General features: G+C 40.9%; 1 protein-coding gene across 2 annotated transcripts in view; it reads left to right on the top strand.

The window, feature by feature from the left end:
• necab2 (N-terminal EF-hand calcium binding protein 2) overlaps positions 1–16,525 on the top strand; it is an 87,744-nt gene that overhangs the window by 62,441 nt on the left and 8,778 nt on the right. For both annotated transcript variants that reach the window (XM_069528260.1, XM_069528259.1), the window contains one exon: positions 11,907–12,019. In XM_069528260.1, the coding sequence (XP_069384361.1) occupies positions 11,907–12,019 (113 nt within the window). The remainder of the gene's footprint in view (positions 1–11,906; positions 12,020–16,525) is intronic.

Here is a 16,525-nt window from a genome sequence, read left to right as displayed (position 1 = left end):
ATAAGCTGCTCCTACTTATGTACACTTGAACGTACATTTACAAACCACGATGGTAAAAACGTATTTGGCTTTTACTTTGACTTTTTAGTTTAGTCAATGTCCAGTCCACTAACATGGAGGAGACACGGTTTATGACGGATACTGCAGCCAGTCACCAGGTGTTTTCGCTTCACTTTTGGGGCACTGTTATGTCCTTCGTCTTTATGTACGGTCCGTGGTATTTGTGCTAAATGCTTAAATTTCGTAAAATGCTCACAGTGACAATACTAACGTGCAGATTTTTTTTTTTTAATTATGACGGCAGCAAAAGAGGAAATCAAAAGATGTTGAGCTGAAATTGTATTGGAGGACATTTTAACTTTTACTCAAGCTGATAAGGTCATATTGATCTAAGTCAGAGTTCTGAAGGTTTAAGGTGACTTGTTAAGTTGAATTAAATAATAAAACTTGAAGATTCAACCTCATTAGAACAGATACGTTGATTCAAGTAAATTTAACAGTGAAAATTCATTCCCTGCGGGTCATGAATGTCTGAACTCTACAAGGAACAGAATCTCTAACGCTTGAGTAATGTTCAGAGCAGGCGTCACATTTCAGCCAAATATTCTCTCACACTTTCTGTCACACTCCCAGATTTCTTGCCAACAACCAAACAGACAAAAGATACGATTCTCGCTAGCGGCCACATTCATTAGCGGAACAGATCAATTAAAAAACCTTTAACAGATTATTAAAAGGAACGTGTGGGAAAACAAAGGAGAGGTGTCAAGATGGCATTTAAAAATAATAAGTACGAGGGCTGAGATACACAAGAGACGAGAGGAAGTTAAAACAATGACTCGGAGGAGAAAAGATTTCAGGTGAGAAATTAAATTCATATCCTCAGAGTCAGAGCTCCTGCATATGTGTTAAATACGTAATGAAAACTCCAATAAGATGTTGATAAGAGGAACTGACAGTCAGGAGGTGAGTGCAGAGAGTGAAGTTCATGGAGGGACACTGGCCGTGCAGTGAATGCCCTTATGAAAAATAAATCAAGGGGTTATAAATATGGATATTACTGTATGAATGGGTTTCTGCAGCAGCTCTCCGATGCTCCTGCTCTTTGAATTCTTGAACAGCACCGGTGCTGACTCAGATGAGTTTCCTCCTGTATTTCCCTTTTTTTTTTTTTTTCAAGACCTTCCATCAGTTACACTTAGTCAGAGACGGACTATTTTACCGTTTCATATTTAATTCTTTGATTTGGGGTTTTACACTAATCTTAATTGCAGTTCTACGTAGCATTAAAAGGTCTTAAACAATGTACATGTGACTGTGTGAACGCTGCAGATTCGCCCCAGTGAAGCAGTTGATTTAAGCTGCTCACACAGTCGGTGGTAGAGATGTTTGTGTGGAGAGACGATCGCCTACATCCATTCACATCCTCCGCATCCATCCCTTCTTTAAACTTGTAGTTACTTTAGTTTTCGTCAGGAACCAGACGATGGTTCAGTTCTGTTGAAATCTGCTCCGCCAGCTCTTCTCTTCCTCTTCATCGCTCCAACCGACACAAACTCATGTTGGATAAGAGCTTTTCTTTTGTAGATACCCAGTGTTTCTTACCCTGCAGCAGTTCTGTCACAACGTAGAGTGAAAGCGTATTAAAAAAGAGAGAAACGACTCAGATTGATGTTTCAGTATCAAAGAAAACATTGGATATTTCAAAGAGTGACACATTTTCATTTATTTATCCGACACAGCGAGTGAATTATTGAGAAGGAAAAAGTATTCGGGAGATAGGTCAGCCCCCGGTGGAGGAAAACTGTACTTGAAATATTGAGGTGAAACCAACATCTGAACATTTCCAGGGAGCAGAGTGGCTGCAGGATACGTTACTGCCCCCATGCTGAAGTGCCCTTGAGCAAGACAAACCCTTCCCAGCTCCAGGTCATTTAGCCGACGTTCACCCCTGAACGCCTCTGGAGGTCAGACACTTTCTCCCTCAGGGAACAATGAAAGTGCTAAAGGGCTGTGAAAAGGTTATTTGAGTGTCAGCTAAATTTAGTTATCGTATGTTGAGAAACTAAAAGCTTTTTGCACACAAAAACTTCTGAAAGCTGCTGAATAGGGTGAAAACTTAAAATACAATCTTAATTCCACCATGAAATTCCCTGTTGATCACTAACATGAAGAAATAATAGTTTTGAAATACACATTTTCACCCATTTCAGAAATCATATCAGATAATTTGATAAAGTCACGTTCAAAATACTTGTTTCCTACAAGTCTTTAAACAACCATCAATGATTCATCTGAAATCTACACACCAAGATAGAAAAAACTGTAGAGAAATAAATAATTAAATTTTTAAACGGTTATCTGAAAGGAGAAAATGATCCTAAAGTCTCCTCCTCAAGAGACATATTTCTTTTCTAATATTTATGTGTATTCACAGTCTGATGTGTCATGTTTCTCTGTGCGACATCCAACTTAAAAAATATTAAAAACACACATTCAGGGACTTTACTCAGGAAACTTTAGTTTATTATGACTCAGTCCAGCATCCACCATCCAGCTGCTATAAATACTCACTCGTGCACAAAGTGTGTATGAGTCCACAGCTGAAAATAGTCCCAGACAAATGCTCCTGTTTGAGTAATTCTCAAATCGCTAAACTTATTCCCACTGGATGAAAAGCCTACAGAGAATTAAATTGCCACAGAAACATGTGAGTGGGTCATAGAAAAGCCACCAAAGTCGGTCATGTGTGACAGGTGTGCCGGTTAGAGGAGGCTGATGAGATCTGCATCCTTTCAGCGTCTCCCATCTTGATGTATGAACCGTGCCACCGGCTCCCCGGATGGCCCCCGGATCCCCTGGTGGCTGTTTGTGTTCTTAACGCCGAAGATTTTCTCTGTAAATTCAATAACGGCCCCAGCGTGCATTAATCAGCCGCCATCCCGCACTGCATCTCTGTCTCTGGTGTTTGTTTATTTCATCTGCTTCTTCGCTCTCGCTCTCTGCTGCAACACAATTTAGTCCAGTTAGCTGGCAGAACTGACAGCTCGCTCACTGTAACTGTGTGTGTGTGTGTGTGTGTGTGGCCCTCTCTCTCCTCGAGCGCCCTATATTTTTGACTTTGCCTTTATTGCCTTTCTTCTTTCTTTTATTGACTTCATCGCAGGATTTTATGCAACCAGCTACAGCACAGGAAGGTTCAGTGTATCAGTCTAATCTGAATTATCAGATGAAGCCACATCTTGTGTCTTTTTTTCTCTACGACAGTGACGGATTTATCGTCCACATTTATAATTATTGAATAAAGCGTTTACAATAAAACGCCACAGTCAGCTGCCTATTGTACAAATCATATATATGTACATATTTTGGTGAAAGCATCACATCTTCAGGGATAAAAGAAAGTACAAGAGATGTAATCTAGTCATACACTGTTCAATTTTAGTGCTTTTTACCTAATTTCCGCTTCGTCAGTGTGTAATTTCTCGTGCAGCCTCCAGGGGGAGTGTAGCGGGATCGGATGCTGTGATAGGGATGCATTGGTTTCACTTTTGGGGATCTGCCATGTCGTCTGTCTTCATAGAAAGTCTATGGCAGCAACACATACCTGCCAGTTTGACGTTTGCTCCTCCTCATGTCACGACCGTCATACCAGAGAAAAATGTCGGCACACACAACGATACCTAGGCAGCATGTTCGTGAATCAAACTTCTACTACTTCTTCTTTGACAGTAACTAGAGTGCTCCACTAGGACCGACGGGTAATGATCAGTGTCGCTCTCCATCTTCTATGATTTTTTTCCCACAGTGGGAATTTAACGTGATTTCTTAAATCCACGTTTAAGCCCAGGTTAAGGAGAAGGAAAAAAAATCCTTGGAATGAAACCCTGAACCACACGTCAGCAGTCTGCCCCATTGTCTTTAACTGTCTCTTGGAGTCAGCACTGCATTATTTCACTCTCATGCAGGGGCTGAGTGAACATGAAACACAATGTCGATATAAGTAAGGCGCAGTGGACAAAAGACACAATAGATGGAGGGAGTCAGGTTGTTAGACCAACCAGGCAGATATATAGATCGGGAGAGACAGAAAGAAAATGGAGGTGAGAGACGGAGCTTGGTTTTCACTGCAGCGAATGCACATGTGGTTGGAAACATAATGAATAAGACAAACACGACAAGATGATGCAAGCAGAGGCAGGTTTTGAAGTGTAGGGGACGCAACTGAAAGACTCTTTTCTTACCCTTTGAACCAGTGATTCTGTTGTGTCTGTTTGTGTAAATCTAGATCCAGTAGAACTTGAGAAATATGAAGAACATAGACTGTGTATAAATACAAAGTAATAAGGCTAAAATATCCTCGATACGAAACGTCAAAGTCTGAGCATAGCATCAAATAACTAATTAAAACCAAACTAGCCGTAAAAGTGAACACTCGAACACACAGAAACCATCTTTGAGAAAAATGTATTGGACCTCCACTTTGACTTTTTAGTTTGGTCCATGTCCCATCTGCTAACATGGAGGAGGCAGGATACGTCTTAGCTTCACAGTACACACATTACAGAAGAACATTGACGAAACCCCTGAGTGTTGGATTGGGTCACAAAGTTTTTTATTGCGTGTGGACTAAGACTTTTTGTGAGAGTTACTTCTTCATTAAAAAGTGTCACACTCTCACATTAAGACAACGGAGAGAGGTTGAGGAAAATGAGCATCAGTCCAAACTAGGATTTGATATTCTTTCCAGAAAATGAGACATAAGGGAGCGATAATCGGAATGTGTGTCCCATCTATGGCAAAGTTTAATAGGGACAGTGGAAAACGAGTTAGTGAGTTTCAAAAACCTGCGTATATGCACTGATCTCATTTTAGATTTCCTGAGAAACTTAGAGAGAAATAAGTTGTACGTGGATTTCCACCAGGAGCTCCATTTCTTGGCGTGAAGCACTCCGGTCCACTTTCCTCGAAACCTCGTCTTTTGTTTGTTCACGTTTTTAGGACCTTGTCGTTCCTCACAAACTGTACCGCTGCTCTCTGGGAAAATAACCAGCACCTGGTTCAGGCATCTGCTCCGCCTTTTAAAATTCAAACCATATTTCTGTCACCCGCCCAAACCAAACCTGAGGCGAAGGAGGAAAGTCATCAGAGCCGCAGTGTCTCCTCTGTAAACATGTTGATTGTGAACGTGGCCTGAGATGCACACGAAGACGTTTGTGAGAAATACTTCCCTCATCACAGGGTTCAAACATTGACAGAAAGAATAATATGGAAGAAAGAAATTATATATATATATATATATATAATATATGTTAGTTTATTATGTACCTTGATAACCACTACCTGGAGGTCATTACTGTACAAAAGCCCATTGTGTTGCAGTGGGAAAGAAAAGGACTCATGCAGCAGAGATCGTTACAGAGCAGTGATACCCCCCCGATGAATAGATACACAAGCAGGTTGCATCAGTGGAGCTCGAAGGGAGCCGGTGTGTGTGTGTGTGTGTGTGAGAGTGAGAGAGAGAGAGAGAGAGAGAATCACAGGGATAAAGAGAGGCAGCCTCAGAGAGAATGTGTTAACGCTGTATTTGTCAGCAAGAGACAGATAAAAAGACTGAGTGAAGGTGGCGGCAATAAAAAAAGAATTTGTCCTTGGAAATATTTCAGTCAGTGTTGCATTATCGGGACATCAGTGGCAGCTGCCTTTTCAATTCTGTTTTCTTTATGAGCACTGCAACGTGACGGCACCTCAGGGAGTTCAAATACTAATGTGCCATAGAAAATGAATTACTACCACAGACTGATAAACAATATTCATACTGGTTTGGGTTTTCCTTTTTATAATAAGTTTTTCCTGCAGGAGGAGACAACAGATTCCAACCCCCCCAAAAAAATCCTGTACACTAAACAACCCAGCAACAAACGTCAGTGAGTGGCTAAAAAAGTGTTTGATAGAGGCTGTAAATAAAGATGGACGACATGACGGCTCCCCATAAGTGAAGCCAAAGAGATACAAGGTGCTTTAGGACATAAAATATAAGTACAAAGATAGCAAAGCACGAAAACCAGATAATACTCAGCAATGCAATTAAACAAGATGGATAAAATTGCATTTATAATACTTTAACTAATTTCAAAACTAAGAATACCTTGTTTTTATATATTGAACTTAATTTAGTCGACATGTACTCAAGTCCAAGTTAATGCTAAGATTGCTCCATGTCTCCTGGACGACACTGTGAAATAGAAACTTGACATATGAAGTTTATTTTTCATTGCAAGACAAACCTCAAATTATACCAGTTGTTCCAGTGATAGTGTCGAACTGAAAACAAGGAACAACACGGTGTTAAAACAGGATGAAAACCGCTGCTGTAAGTGAACTGCTGCTGATATAAGGTTTGTACTTCTCCCAGTGCTGCAGTCTGCAGGTCAGGACACTGTAGTCATCCATCTACTGTTGGATATATGCAAATGAGTCCCTGAACTAATGAAGGGGTTCTTTCTTTCCTATTTTACTTTCTGAATAAATGACGGGTTCCTTGAGCTCAGAGCGAGAAGGAGAGGGAGAGAGGAGGGGGGAGGAGATGATGATGATGATGATGATGATGAAAAAGGAGGAATAGGTGGGCAGAAATGTATGGAGGGGGGGGTCGGAAGAATGAAAATGGAGGGATGATGGGAGGAGGTAGGAGCCTAGAGATGTCACAAACAAGAACTGGGGCAATGAAGAGAGGAGGGGAGGAAAAGCCTGAGGGGGTAAGACACAACGATGAAGAGTCAGGAGCGAAGATGAGGTGTGAGATGAAGACCTACATGTGAGGAACTGGTATTTCCCAGTTCCCATGGTAACGCCTGACTGGTTCCCCATCTCCATACACACTCTTCTGCTTCCCCCCATTTTCATACCCAGCGGGTTTCCATCCCACACTGCAGCATATTAAACACACACACATTCTAACCCTGACCCTGCTAAACCGGTTATAAACCCTACCTTCTCCATGTTAGCAGGTGGGACATGGACCAAACTCATTTTTTTAGAATGTAGGACAGGAGGATGAATGTTTCTTGTGCGTTTGAAGATCTTCTGCACAATATAAGTCACCAACTACCAGAAGATGTTAGCAGATGTTAGCGGATGTTAGCGGCCACCAGCAGATGTTGGGGACATAACTAGTGTTCACGTTTCTGATTAGTTTGGTTTTAATTTGTCATTCGATGCTACAGAATGGGGTGAAATGTCATGATTGGTCGAGTGTGTGTGTGTCGGCACGACCCAGATACCGTTGCCCAATTCCCTGATCGCTGCTGTGAATACTCTGCCTCCAAATTATGTCACTGGCTCAAGATGGCAGATGGTTTGTATCTGGGATGTTTTGACTTCATTTGTGGATAGCCGGAGGAGGTGGAGATACGTCGTCCATCTTTGTAGTCTTTTGTCTCAACTGTCAAATAACTCTGTCGATGATTAATTGTGCGGACCGACCAAAATGTAGTTTGTCTTCACGACCATAGAAAGACATGCACAGTATGAATACTGGGACAGTGTACTAAGCTGTATCTGTCTTTGATGGATGGGGATGATCTTTGAATATTTTATACAGTTGTTGGTGTAAATCTCTCAGCTCACTGGGGGGAGAGAGAGATCGAGAGAGAAGGAGAGAGAAAGAGTGTGACACACGTTTGTGAGATGCTTCACGTCAGACCTCATCTCACACACCAGAAATGACTCCAGGTCACAAGGAGGAACTGTGTGGCGCTGGTTTCTGCTCGGATGTAACTGAATTATATGTATTTTTGAAAGATTGAAAATAATGATGGATGTCACATCTCTACTTCCTCCAAAATACCCCGGATGTACCTCTACTGTAGCCAGCCACCAGGGGGCGATCAAGAAGATTTGGCTCCACCTTTGGGGAGCGGTCACGTCGTCCATCTTTTTGTACAGTTTATCATTTCTGACTGAGAAATTCCATCCTAAATATTATCCGACACCAAACGAACAGTTGTTCCTCTGAGTGCTTTTTGAATAAGCATTTTTCTGAAGTAAAAAAAAACAATGTTTTTCACACTCATCATTTCTCAGCGGCAGCGCTGAAGAATAATGACAGGAAGCAGAAATCAATTATATTTATGCAAGAACAAGGCTCCACGTGTCTTTATGATACGGTGATAAGTCTCAAGACAACTCAGAGAGTTAATTACCAAATTAAGATTTAAATCATTGTCAGCTTTTATTGCAAAATAAAACTGCATCTTAAAGGCAAGCTCAGTCTTTGAATCACACTCACACACATTTGTCTACAACCTTTAACAGACTTTTCCACGACTAATTAATGTTGTCGTTTAAAGGAGAGAACATTTGAGTACAAATGTACATGTTTTAAAAACCAGATTACTAAGATGTGACTGTGATTTCAATAAGACAATGTCAGTGAACCTTTGCCATCTGAAGTGATTTTAAAGACGACTTAAATGATCATATATTGCATGATTACTTACTTCATATTAATAAATGTCAGGTAGTTTAAACGAAGAGTCTGTGATTTATACGTTATAATAAAGCTGCCGTTGTTCAGTCCCTCTCAATCTTCTCTTTGCATTTAAAATGACAAACTGCCTTCGAGTGCATCTAATAAATCCGATCGTAAATATGACATTTGTCAAGTCTAAGTTCAGAAACAAAAATGGAAAATCCCAGCTGACATTTAATTTCAGGAAATAAGCAATTGACAACGGCGCGCTTCGGTGGCGTCATCACAATGATGAAAATCCTTGTCAGGCATTAAACTGATGTCTCAATACATTTCAGTAAATTAATAATATTTACAGAGTGGATTAAATACAATAAAGTGAAGCATCAATTCCATGTCTTCTCTTTATCCTGCCTCCACAACATAACCAACGCTGGATCCACCTCTGAGGACACCGAGCCCAGGTCATTGGTAGTATTCCTGGGGATTGAATCACTTAGATTTGACAATGACACACACATTAGACATGCTGAGCTCTCTAAAGCTGATTCTGGTATATTTTCAGTAAGTCATTAATGAAAATGGAAAGTATTCAGACTCTGAAGGGAAAAGAAAATATACATTAGCAGCCAAATGAATATGTCAAATTGTGAAAATGTCAATTGTTGGAGAACAAACAATATCTTCAGACTGGAATGAGGGGGGGCAGAGGGAATACTGGCTAATGACTTCATTATTTATGAAGTGCGAGATCTGCCCTGAGCACAAAATGTTAATGTATTACTGTACATTAGTATCCCAAACACACGACAAGAAAACTATTGTCTTGTTTCTGACTAAGTTTATTTTTATAGAAGAGAAATTTATATAAAGTTTTTTGAAGTCATATGAGAAGATTGATGCCCGTCAGTCAGATATGAATATGAAGCCTGAGTCCGGAGCTGGTTAGCTTAACTTATCCCCAGACGTTTACCTTAGCTAAAGAGAAAGACTGGGAGCAGGTGTCTTCATCTGTCAAATATGTCAGCGAAAACCCGCGTGTGAAGAAGGGAGCATCAGTGACACAGCTGTCACACGCTGCACCTTCTGCTTTATCTTACTGATAAAGGTTTTGAGAAATCCGGTTTCCAACATTTCTAAGAGAAATAGATCAGGGAGTCATCTGCATAGAAACGCAAAGCAAAGGATATAACTTAGAGCAAACAAATTAACTGAGAATTCTAAAAGGACCAAGGACGGAGCCTTGAGGTGCTCCACGAGTAAACTCTGAAATAAAGGAATTAGTTATCAATAGCTTCACTGGATTTCCTATTAGAAATATAGGAATACAACCAAACTGAAACTACACCTGACACTCTCTGTCTATAACCAAGGCTTAGGAGTTCAAATCACCCGTTGTGGGAGTTTCTGAACTACAAAGTGGACAGGACTGTCTGCAGCTGTAAAAAAAAAAAAAAAGGACCATCAACACAGGGGTTAGCAGGGCGGTGAAGACAGAGGTGCAGAGTTAGAGGCTTCTGATTTATCACCTCTGCAGGGCCACAGTGTCGGAGGCGAGCGGATGCAATCGCAGTGATTTGGTCGAAGAGGCTGGATGGTTAATGGAGTGGTAGTGATTCGATTAACTGAGGTTGCTGGGCAATGTAGTGTTTCTAATTGAGTTGGTGGGGCGTGTGTGTGTGTGTGTTCACTCATGTCTTGAGGTAGACTATACAGAGGTTATAAGTCCGTCAGGTTCAATCACTTTTATGGGCTCAAACACACCCGTGCAATGATTGCGTCATAAATTACACACACACATACGTGCAACACCTCTGCTGACAAACAGCTGGGCTTTTATTCACACAGCTTAATGTTGCAGAAGTGCTGCTGCCTCATGACAGCAATTTAAGATAATGGCAGCAGATAAACAGTGATGTCAAGAGATAAACAGTCGTTACGTGGCAATAAAACAGACAATCAGAGCGATAGAGGCCAACTAACACACAAGTGGATGCAGATGTGTTGAATACTCAGAGTCAGCATGTGTACAAGCTGCAAGAGCCGCAGTTAATATCTGCTCATTCTGGAGGGCTCTCTTATCTGGATGTTAAACAAGAAGATATTTCCAGTTGTACTCCAGAATTGCATGATCTGAAATCTAATCCTGATGATAACAATCACAGCAAGTGCCTCAAAGACAGCTGGGAACATTTGTCATTACAAGGAAAAGGAGGGAAATATTAAGAACTGAACCCGACAGTGATGAGGAACAGCAGCCTGCAGGGACGGCTGGTCTGTATCAGCGGAGACTAAGACAGAGGAGGACGACGGAGGAGCAGGAAGGTGGGAGCAGGGACAGAGGAGCTGGGTGAGGGTCCGGTAAAAAGGGTCGGGTGAGAGTGAGCAGTAAAACAAGTGCAGGGTAAGAAGTGTAAGAAGAAGATAAACCAAAACTGGATCAAACAGAAGCTCCTCGTCGACTGATCAAAAGACATCTGGCTTTTTTCTGATATGGAATGATCAGATTCACTGCTGGGTCAGATACAGTCGACACTGGAATCTGCAAATTTGTTAAATTTCTGCTTTAATTTGTTCGTTCATTAAATTTCTGTGTTGTTGCTTCTGCATATAAACATGCACACGCACATGAAGCAAGATCTTGCCTCAACACTCAATGGGGTTCACATCTTTGCATTGGTTCCACCTCTAACTCCCTCTATCCTGATATTTCCTGTCTGCCTGTTCACAGTAAATGGCAGAAAAAACATTTCAACTGTCTAGAATTCAAAGTGTGGCGTCAGCTCCTCAGAGAGAGAACAATGTTTTCTTTCATTTGACAAGAATGTTTATCTTTTGTCCCCAAGGACCTGGGTCTCTTGAAAGGCGCTTTATAAATTCTATTATTATTATCACTAATGATGTCCTTTATCGAGAGAGAAATTCAGACTTTTCAGCTTCACCAACAAGATGTTTTCCAACAAACCACTTCTCTTGTGTCTGCTGTATTACACACACACACACACACACACACACACATACTCTCTCTCTCTCTCTCTCCCTCAATGATTCTTTCTGACAACCCAGTACTCTACTGTGCTCGCATGCTTGAGTGACAGAACAAGAGAGTGTGTGTGTGTAGTATGACCACAACTAATGCACACACATGTAAACACATGTATATGTATTTGTGTGTGTGTTTGAATGTGTATCGTGGAATCTCGGTGACACGCTGCTTTAGTTATCTGGGTTATAGAGGATGATGTTTTAATTAGTAAAGTATGAAGATAGAAGTCAATCTCATCTGATCAAAACCAAAGCAGCTTCACATTTCTAAGATAAGTTTGTGTTTCTATCTGTTCCACACAAACACTGATGTAAACTGAACCTCTGCCCCCCCCCCCCCCCCCCCCCCCCCCTCTCTCTCTCTCTCTCTCTCTCTCTCTCTCTGCAGTCCTTGTTGCTGATTCGTCAGGAGATGGTGGTTTCCCAGAAGAAGCTCGGAGAGTTTTGCGAGGCTCTGAAGCAGTACCTGAAGAACGTGTCCGCTCAGAGAGACTGCTTTCAGTAAGTCTGCTCCACATTTCACCACCACTGCTGCACAGTGCAGCGCCGTGAACCTTATCATTTTACATTTTCAGTGTCAGGACCTACGTTTTTCTCACTTTTCTCACACGACCTCAGATATTCTCCACTTTGGTCCTGTGGCTGTATCTTTCCAGGCACACACACACACACGCTTCGTTCCTTAAAGTGAAGTGAGATACTAACACGATGCAGCCCATGTAATATACTTGGATATATATACATGCTGTACATATAATTAACCTCCTGTACCTGCATCAAGCTGCTGTGAGACCAGCTAATGCCCAGAGAGATTTCTCCAAATCCCAGACTCAATATGCTGTGTTCATGGTCCACAGTCATATTCTGCGTACGAGACTTTGAGGTTCTGGCTCTACTTAACTCCACTTTTACATTTGGATTGTAGTTTCTCTCCTCACTTACAACATTTTGTCCTTTGGGATTAAGGTTCTGTGAGAGCAGTGTAGAGACAGAACCAAGGTTTGAATACTTTGTAAAGCAAAGAATGTATTATATGAAATAATTTAGATAACTTTATTGGAGTCTTGTAATATATTTAAGCCACTTTATACAATATAATATAATATATAACATAATATAAGAACAAACAGTTGCCTATTTACATATGTAAAAGATTAAAATCAACATTATTATCCTTCATTTAATCGTGTTTCTGTTCGTCTAATGTATGTAAACCCTCTGGAGTCTCTGGTCACACCGACGTGATCTAATCATGTTTTTAGGTCTAATGTCAAACTGAAACATTTGTTGTCTGATCATTTATTCATTTAATGCTGCTTAAAAAAAAAGAAACCAAACATAGGAAAGGTGAATTATGTATTATGTGATATATGAAGGCAAAATCAAAGGCTAAATAGCACAAGACTCCGCGGGGTCCAGTATGTATTCTCCATGTTAGCTCTGCTGCTTCCTCCACCAAATGCTTCCATCTGTTAAAAATAGTTATGTTGCTATTTCCATGCTAACTTTGTCTCTAAACATTTTATCAGAGCTTAAGATCCTAAATGACATAAATGATTCAAACAGTAAGAGCTGGTACAGTTGTAAATCTGCCTTTAGCAAAGCATCTTCAAAACCTCAGCGTTGGTGTGGGCGGGAGTGAAGCAGGTTCCTGAGGAAGAAATGGAACAAATGAATTGTGCAGATGTGCAAAGGCGAGATAATGCCGTTAGACCCACTTACACAGCGGGGGGGTCTGCTGAAGATGCTTCTGCTCAACGTGAATGAACACGTGTGACTTTCTAAAAGGGCAAGAACCCTGAGAACAGAGACTAATGACGAGAAAGCTTTCAGAGATAGAACTAAAGAATACGTCCATATTTCTTATATATATCTCATTCCTCACCACATTTTGTGACCTGCCAGCAGAATAGTGACAGCATATCTTTTAATAATATGGTGGCTGTGGGAAGAGGCTGTTCCAGAGCAAATAATGTCCTCAAATCATCGGGCGGGAAGACGCTGGCAAGTGGTTTAGGAGTCTGAGCGGGTTGTTGTTTATGGTTGTGCTGTGAAGAAGTGCTGCTCGGTCGCAGCGCTGTAGTGAACCAGCTCCACCCAGCTGTCTCGGGACAGGCTCTGCTCAGAAACCTGAAACTGGACGTCTTGACCTTTGAAAGCCTGTAGGTTTAAAACCTCTGTGGTTTCTGTGATCAATCTACAAATTACTCCTTGATTCACTGAAGCTGAGCCCAGCACTGGTTTAACAGAAGGAACCAAACTGCCGGAGTGCGTGTCTGTTCTGCATGTGCGGAACATAAAATTACAATATTGGGAAAGAAATATAAATTAAAATATAAAATAATCTCACATGTTTGGTCACTTTGGTCTAAATATCACAACACCTAGGATTAGGGTTAGACAAAGAATGAATTTATATTATCTTCACTCTCTGATCTTTCATCAAGCATCATGAGGTCAATGTTTCAGTCACCCAATATTTTAGTTCATGATCAATTACCTGCAAATGAAGAATGTAATTTTTAAAAGAATCAATCACGTTTAAATCATAGATTTTAGAAATCCTAACAATCATGGAAATCCTCTTTTTTTTGTCGTCCGTCCATTTTGAAAAACATTTGTTTTTGTTATTCAAACACTGATTGATTGTCAAGCTCTGTGGAAGCTGGACCGCTCAGTTCTTATCAGATATGACGTCTTCACCTCAGTGAGTCACACCGGACAAAACCCCCCCAACACCCGCTGCCACCTGGGTTTTGTCTTCACTGTGAAAGGGGACAATCAGCAATCAGTCAGAGGTCAAATGATTCCCGCTTCAGGCTCAGGTATTTATCGGCTCCAGATCTGATCGGCATTAATGGAAACATTAGGTTAAGGTGCAGAAACCAATCAGCTCCACTATCAACAACAGCTACAATGGAGGCTTTGAAAGTTGAGAGTCTTTGTCATCTCAGCTACAAATCTGTCTCTGTTGTAAAAAAATATACTATTCAGAAAAGTAATTGCCAGAACGTGGACGTGTTTACTGATTCTGTTTTACAGATTGTACCTGGTAATGAATGTGACCCAAAAAAAATGAAAAGAAAGTTTTCCTCTGAAAGTTCAGAGTCAAATGTATTTTTTAGCAAGTTCACCCAAATGTAAAAAACCTGCATACGCACCGAGTGTCGACGCATCACAACGTCACTCATCGGTTTGTGAGCTGCTGCCCTGAAGCCTCAAATATGACATTTTGTCCGACGCCATCTTGGATTTTTGAGACCATAAGTGAACATATATGGAGGAGCAGGGGGTGGAGCCTCAGCCATCCTATACACCTGCGACCTGCACCCATTGGACGATACCACCTGTCAATCTTGAGTCGTGATTATCGTCTGTTTGGAATCACCGTCACTTCTTTTGTAGCGAGGCATCAATTAAGGTAAAAAATGGACCCGAATTCATTTAAATCTTTTATTAATTTTTTTTATTTCTGTCGTCACACAGTTATTGCAAACCAGTCGATTAGCGCTCTGCAGGTTCACGGCACCTCCACATTGGCTTCACTTCCCAGAACTAGCCTATGTCCATTTCTGTGATATGTAAAGACGATCAGGTTTTAAGTTGTGGTCAGTGAATAGCAGGTGGAGGAGAAACAGTCGTTCAGATGATGCTGTTTTTGCTGTGTGTTTGTTTTGAGATGTAGACTTCCTGGTTTGTAACCTTCTGTGTGTGTCAGTAGCAGGCAGGGCAGCACAGTGCCTGTAGGAAGCTGAGGTAAATAATGTATGAGCATGAAGACGGTTTGTTGACGGAGAGAATCCTCCTCATTACTTTTCATTTCTCCTGTGTGCTGCCTCTCTTTCTTTCTTTAGTGTCACTGGGCGTCTCCTCCTCATTTCATTATTTCATCTTCAACTAACTCTAATCTTTAAAGGTTATTTGTTTTCCTCCTTCCTTTTCTTTCTGTGTGCAATTACACACGAGCACTTAATTATCTCCTCCAGCAGAGCTCACGCAACTTATTGTCATTTCATTTAAAGCCTGGTGGAGACGTTTGGCATCCAACTGCAGCCTGGCCCCCAGCGCCCTCCACAGGTTCAGGGATGAACAACAGAGTCATAACATCATTTTTAAAGCCTCCGGCCTTTTTTTTATTATTACTCTCAAATGATTAGAGCTGGTCACATTGAAAATGAAAAAATACACCACTCAGTGTACTTATACACCACTCAGTCTGTTTATACACTCCTCAGTGTACTTATACACCACTCAGTCTGTTTATACACTCCTCAGTGTACTTATACACCCCTCAGTATGTTTCTACACTTCTCAATATATAAACCTCCCACCAAGTAAAGATAATACTGCAGAATCACATGAGTGATATGGCAGTAAGTCACCAGAGGGAGCAGTGTTGTGAAGTATAGGCATAGTATGGAATAGATTACCTGTTTAATTAAAAAAACTGCGGAACTTATTTCATCTATCTAACGCTTTGTATTTGCTTTGCTTGATCTTATATTTTTTTAATTTATACATTTTATTTTTTCTATATATATTTATTTTCTGTGGTTTTATCGCACAATGGACTTTAACTAAATGTCACAATGGCACATTTTCTAATGACGCTTATATTTCTTATCACGTTTTATTTGATAATGTCACATTTTATGTATTTTGTCCTTCAGCTTTTCAGCATTATCAAATCCCTCTGACATTTTTTAAGCGACCTCAAAAATGTTCTACCAGATTTACTGAGTCAGCTCTCGTTCAGAAAGCTCATGCAAACTCATCTTTTCTCCCGGTGTTTTATGTGAATGGAGTTTAACACTGGGAAGTTCTGCCTCCAGCAAATATCCTTTTTTTTTTCCCTATTCTGTTTTATCCTCGTTCTCTAAAGTCCAACTCTGACAAAAGGTTTTAAGTGGAGCAGGTGGCGACACACTGACTGACACGCTCCCCCCTCAGGGTTTGTACTGCAGCTCTATGTGCTCACTGCTGAGACCTTTCACTTCTACAAACCTC

Source organism: Paralichthys olivaceus, chromosome 7 (assembly GCF_024713975.1).
Source record: "Paralichthys olivaceus isolate ysfri-2021 chromosome 7, ASM2471397v2, whole genome shotgun sequence".
In the NCBI taxonomy this organism is placed as follows: Eukaryota; Metazoa; Chordata; class Actinopteri; order Pleuronectiformes; family Paralichthyidae; genus Paralichthys; species Paralichthys olivaceus.
Note: the sequence above shows the minus strand (reverse complement) of the source record. Positions and strands in the feature narration are given on the sequence as shown.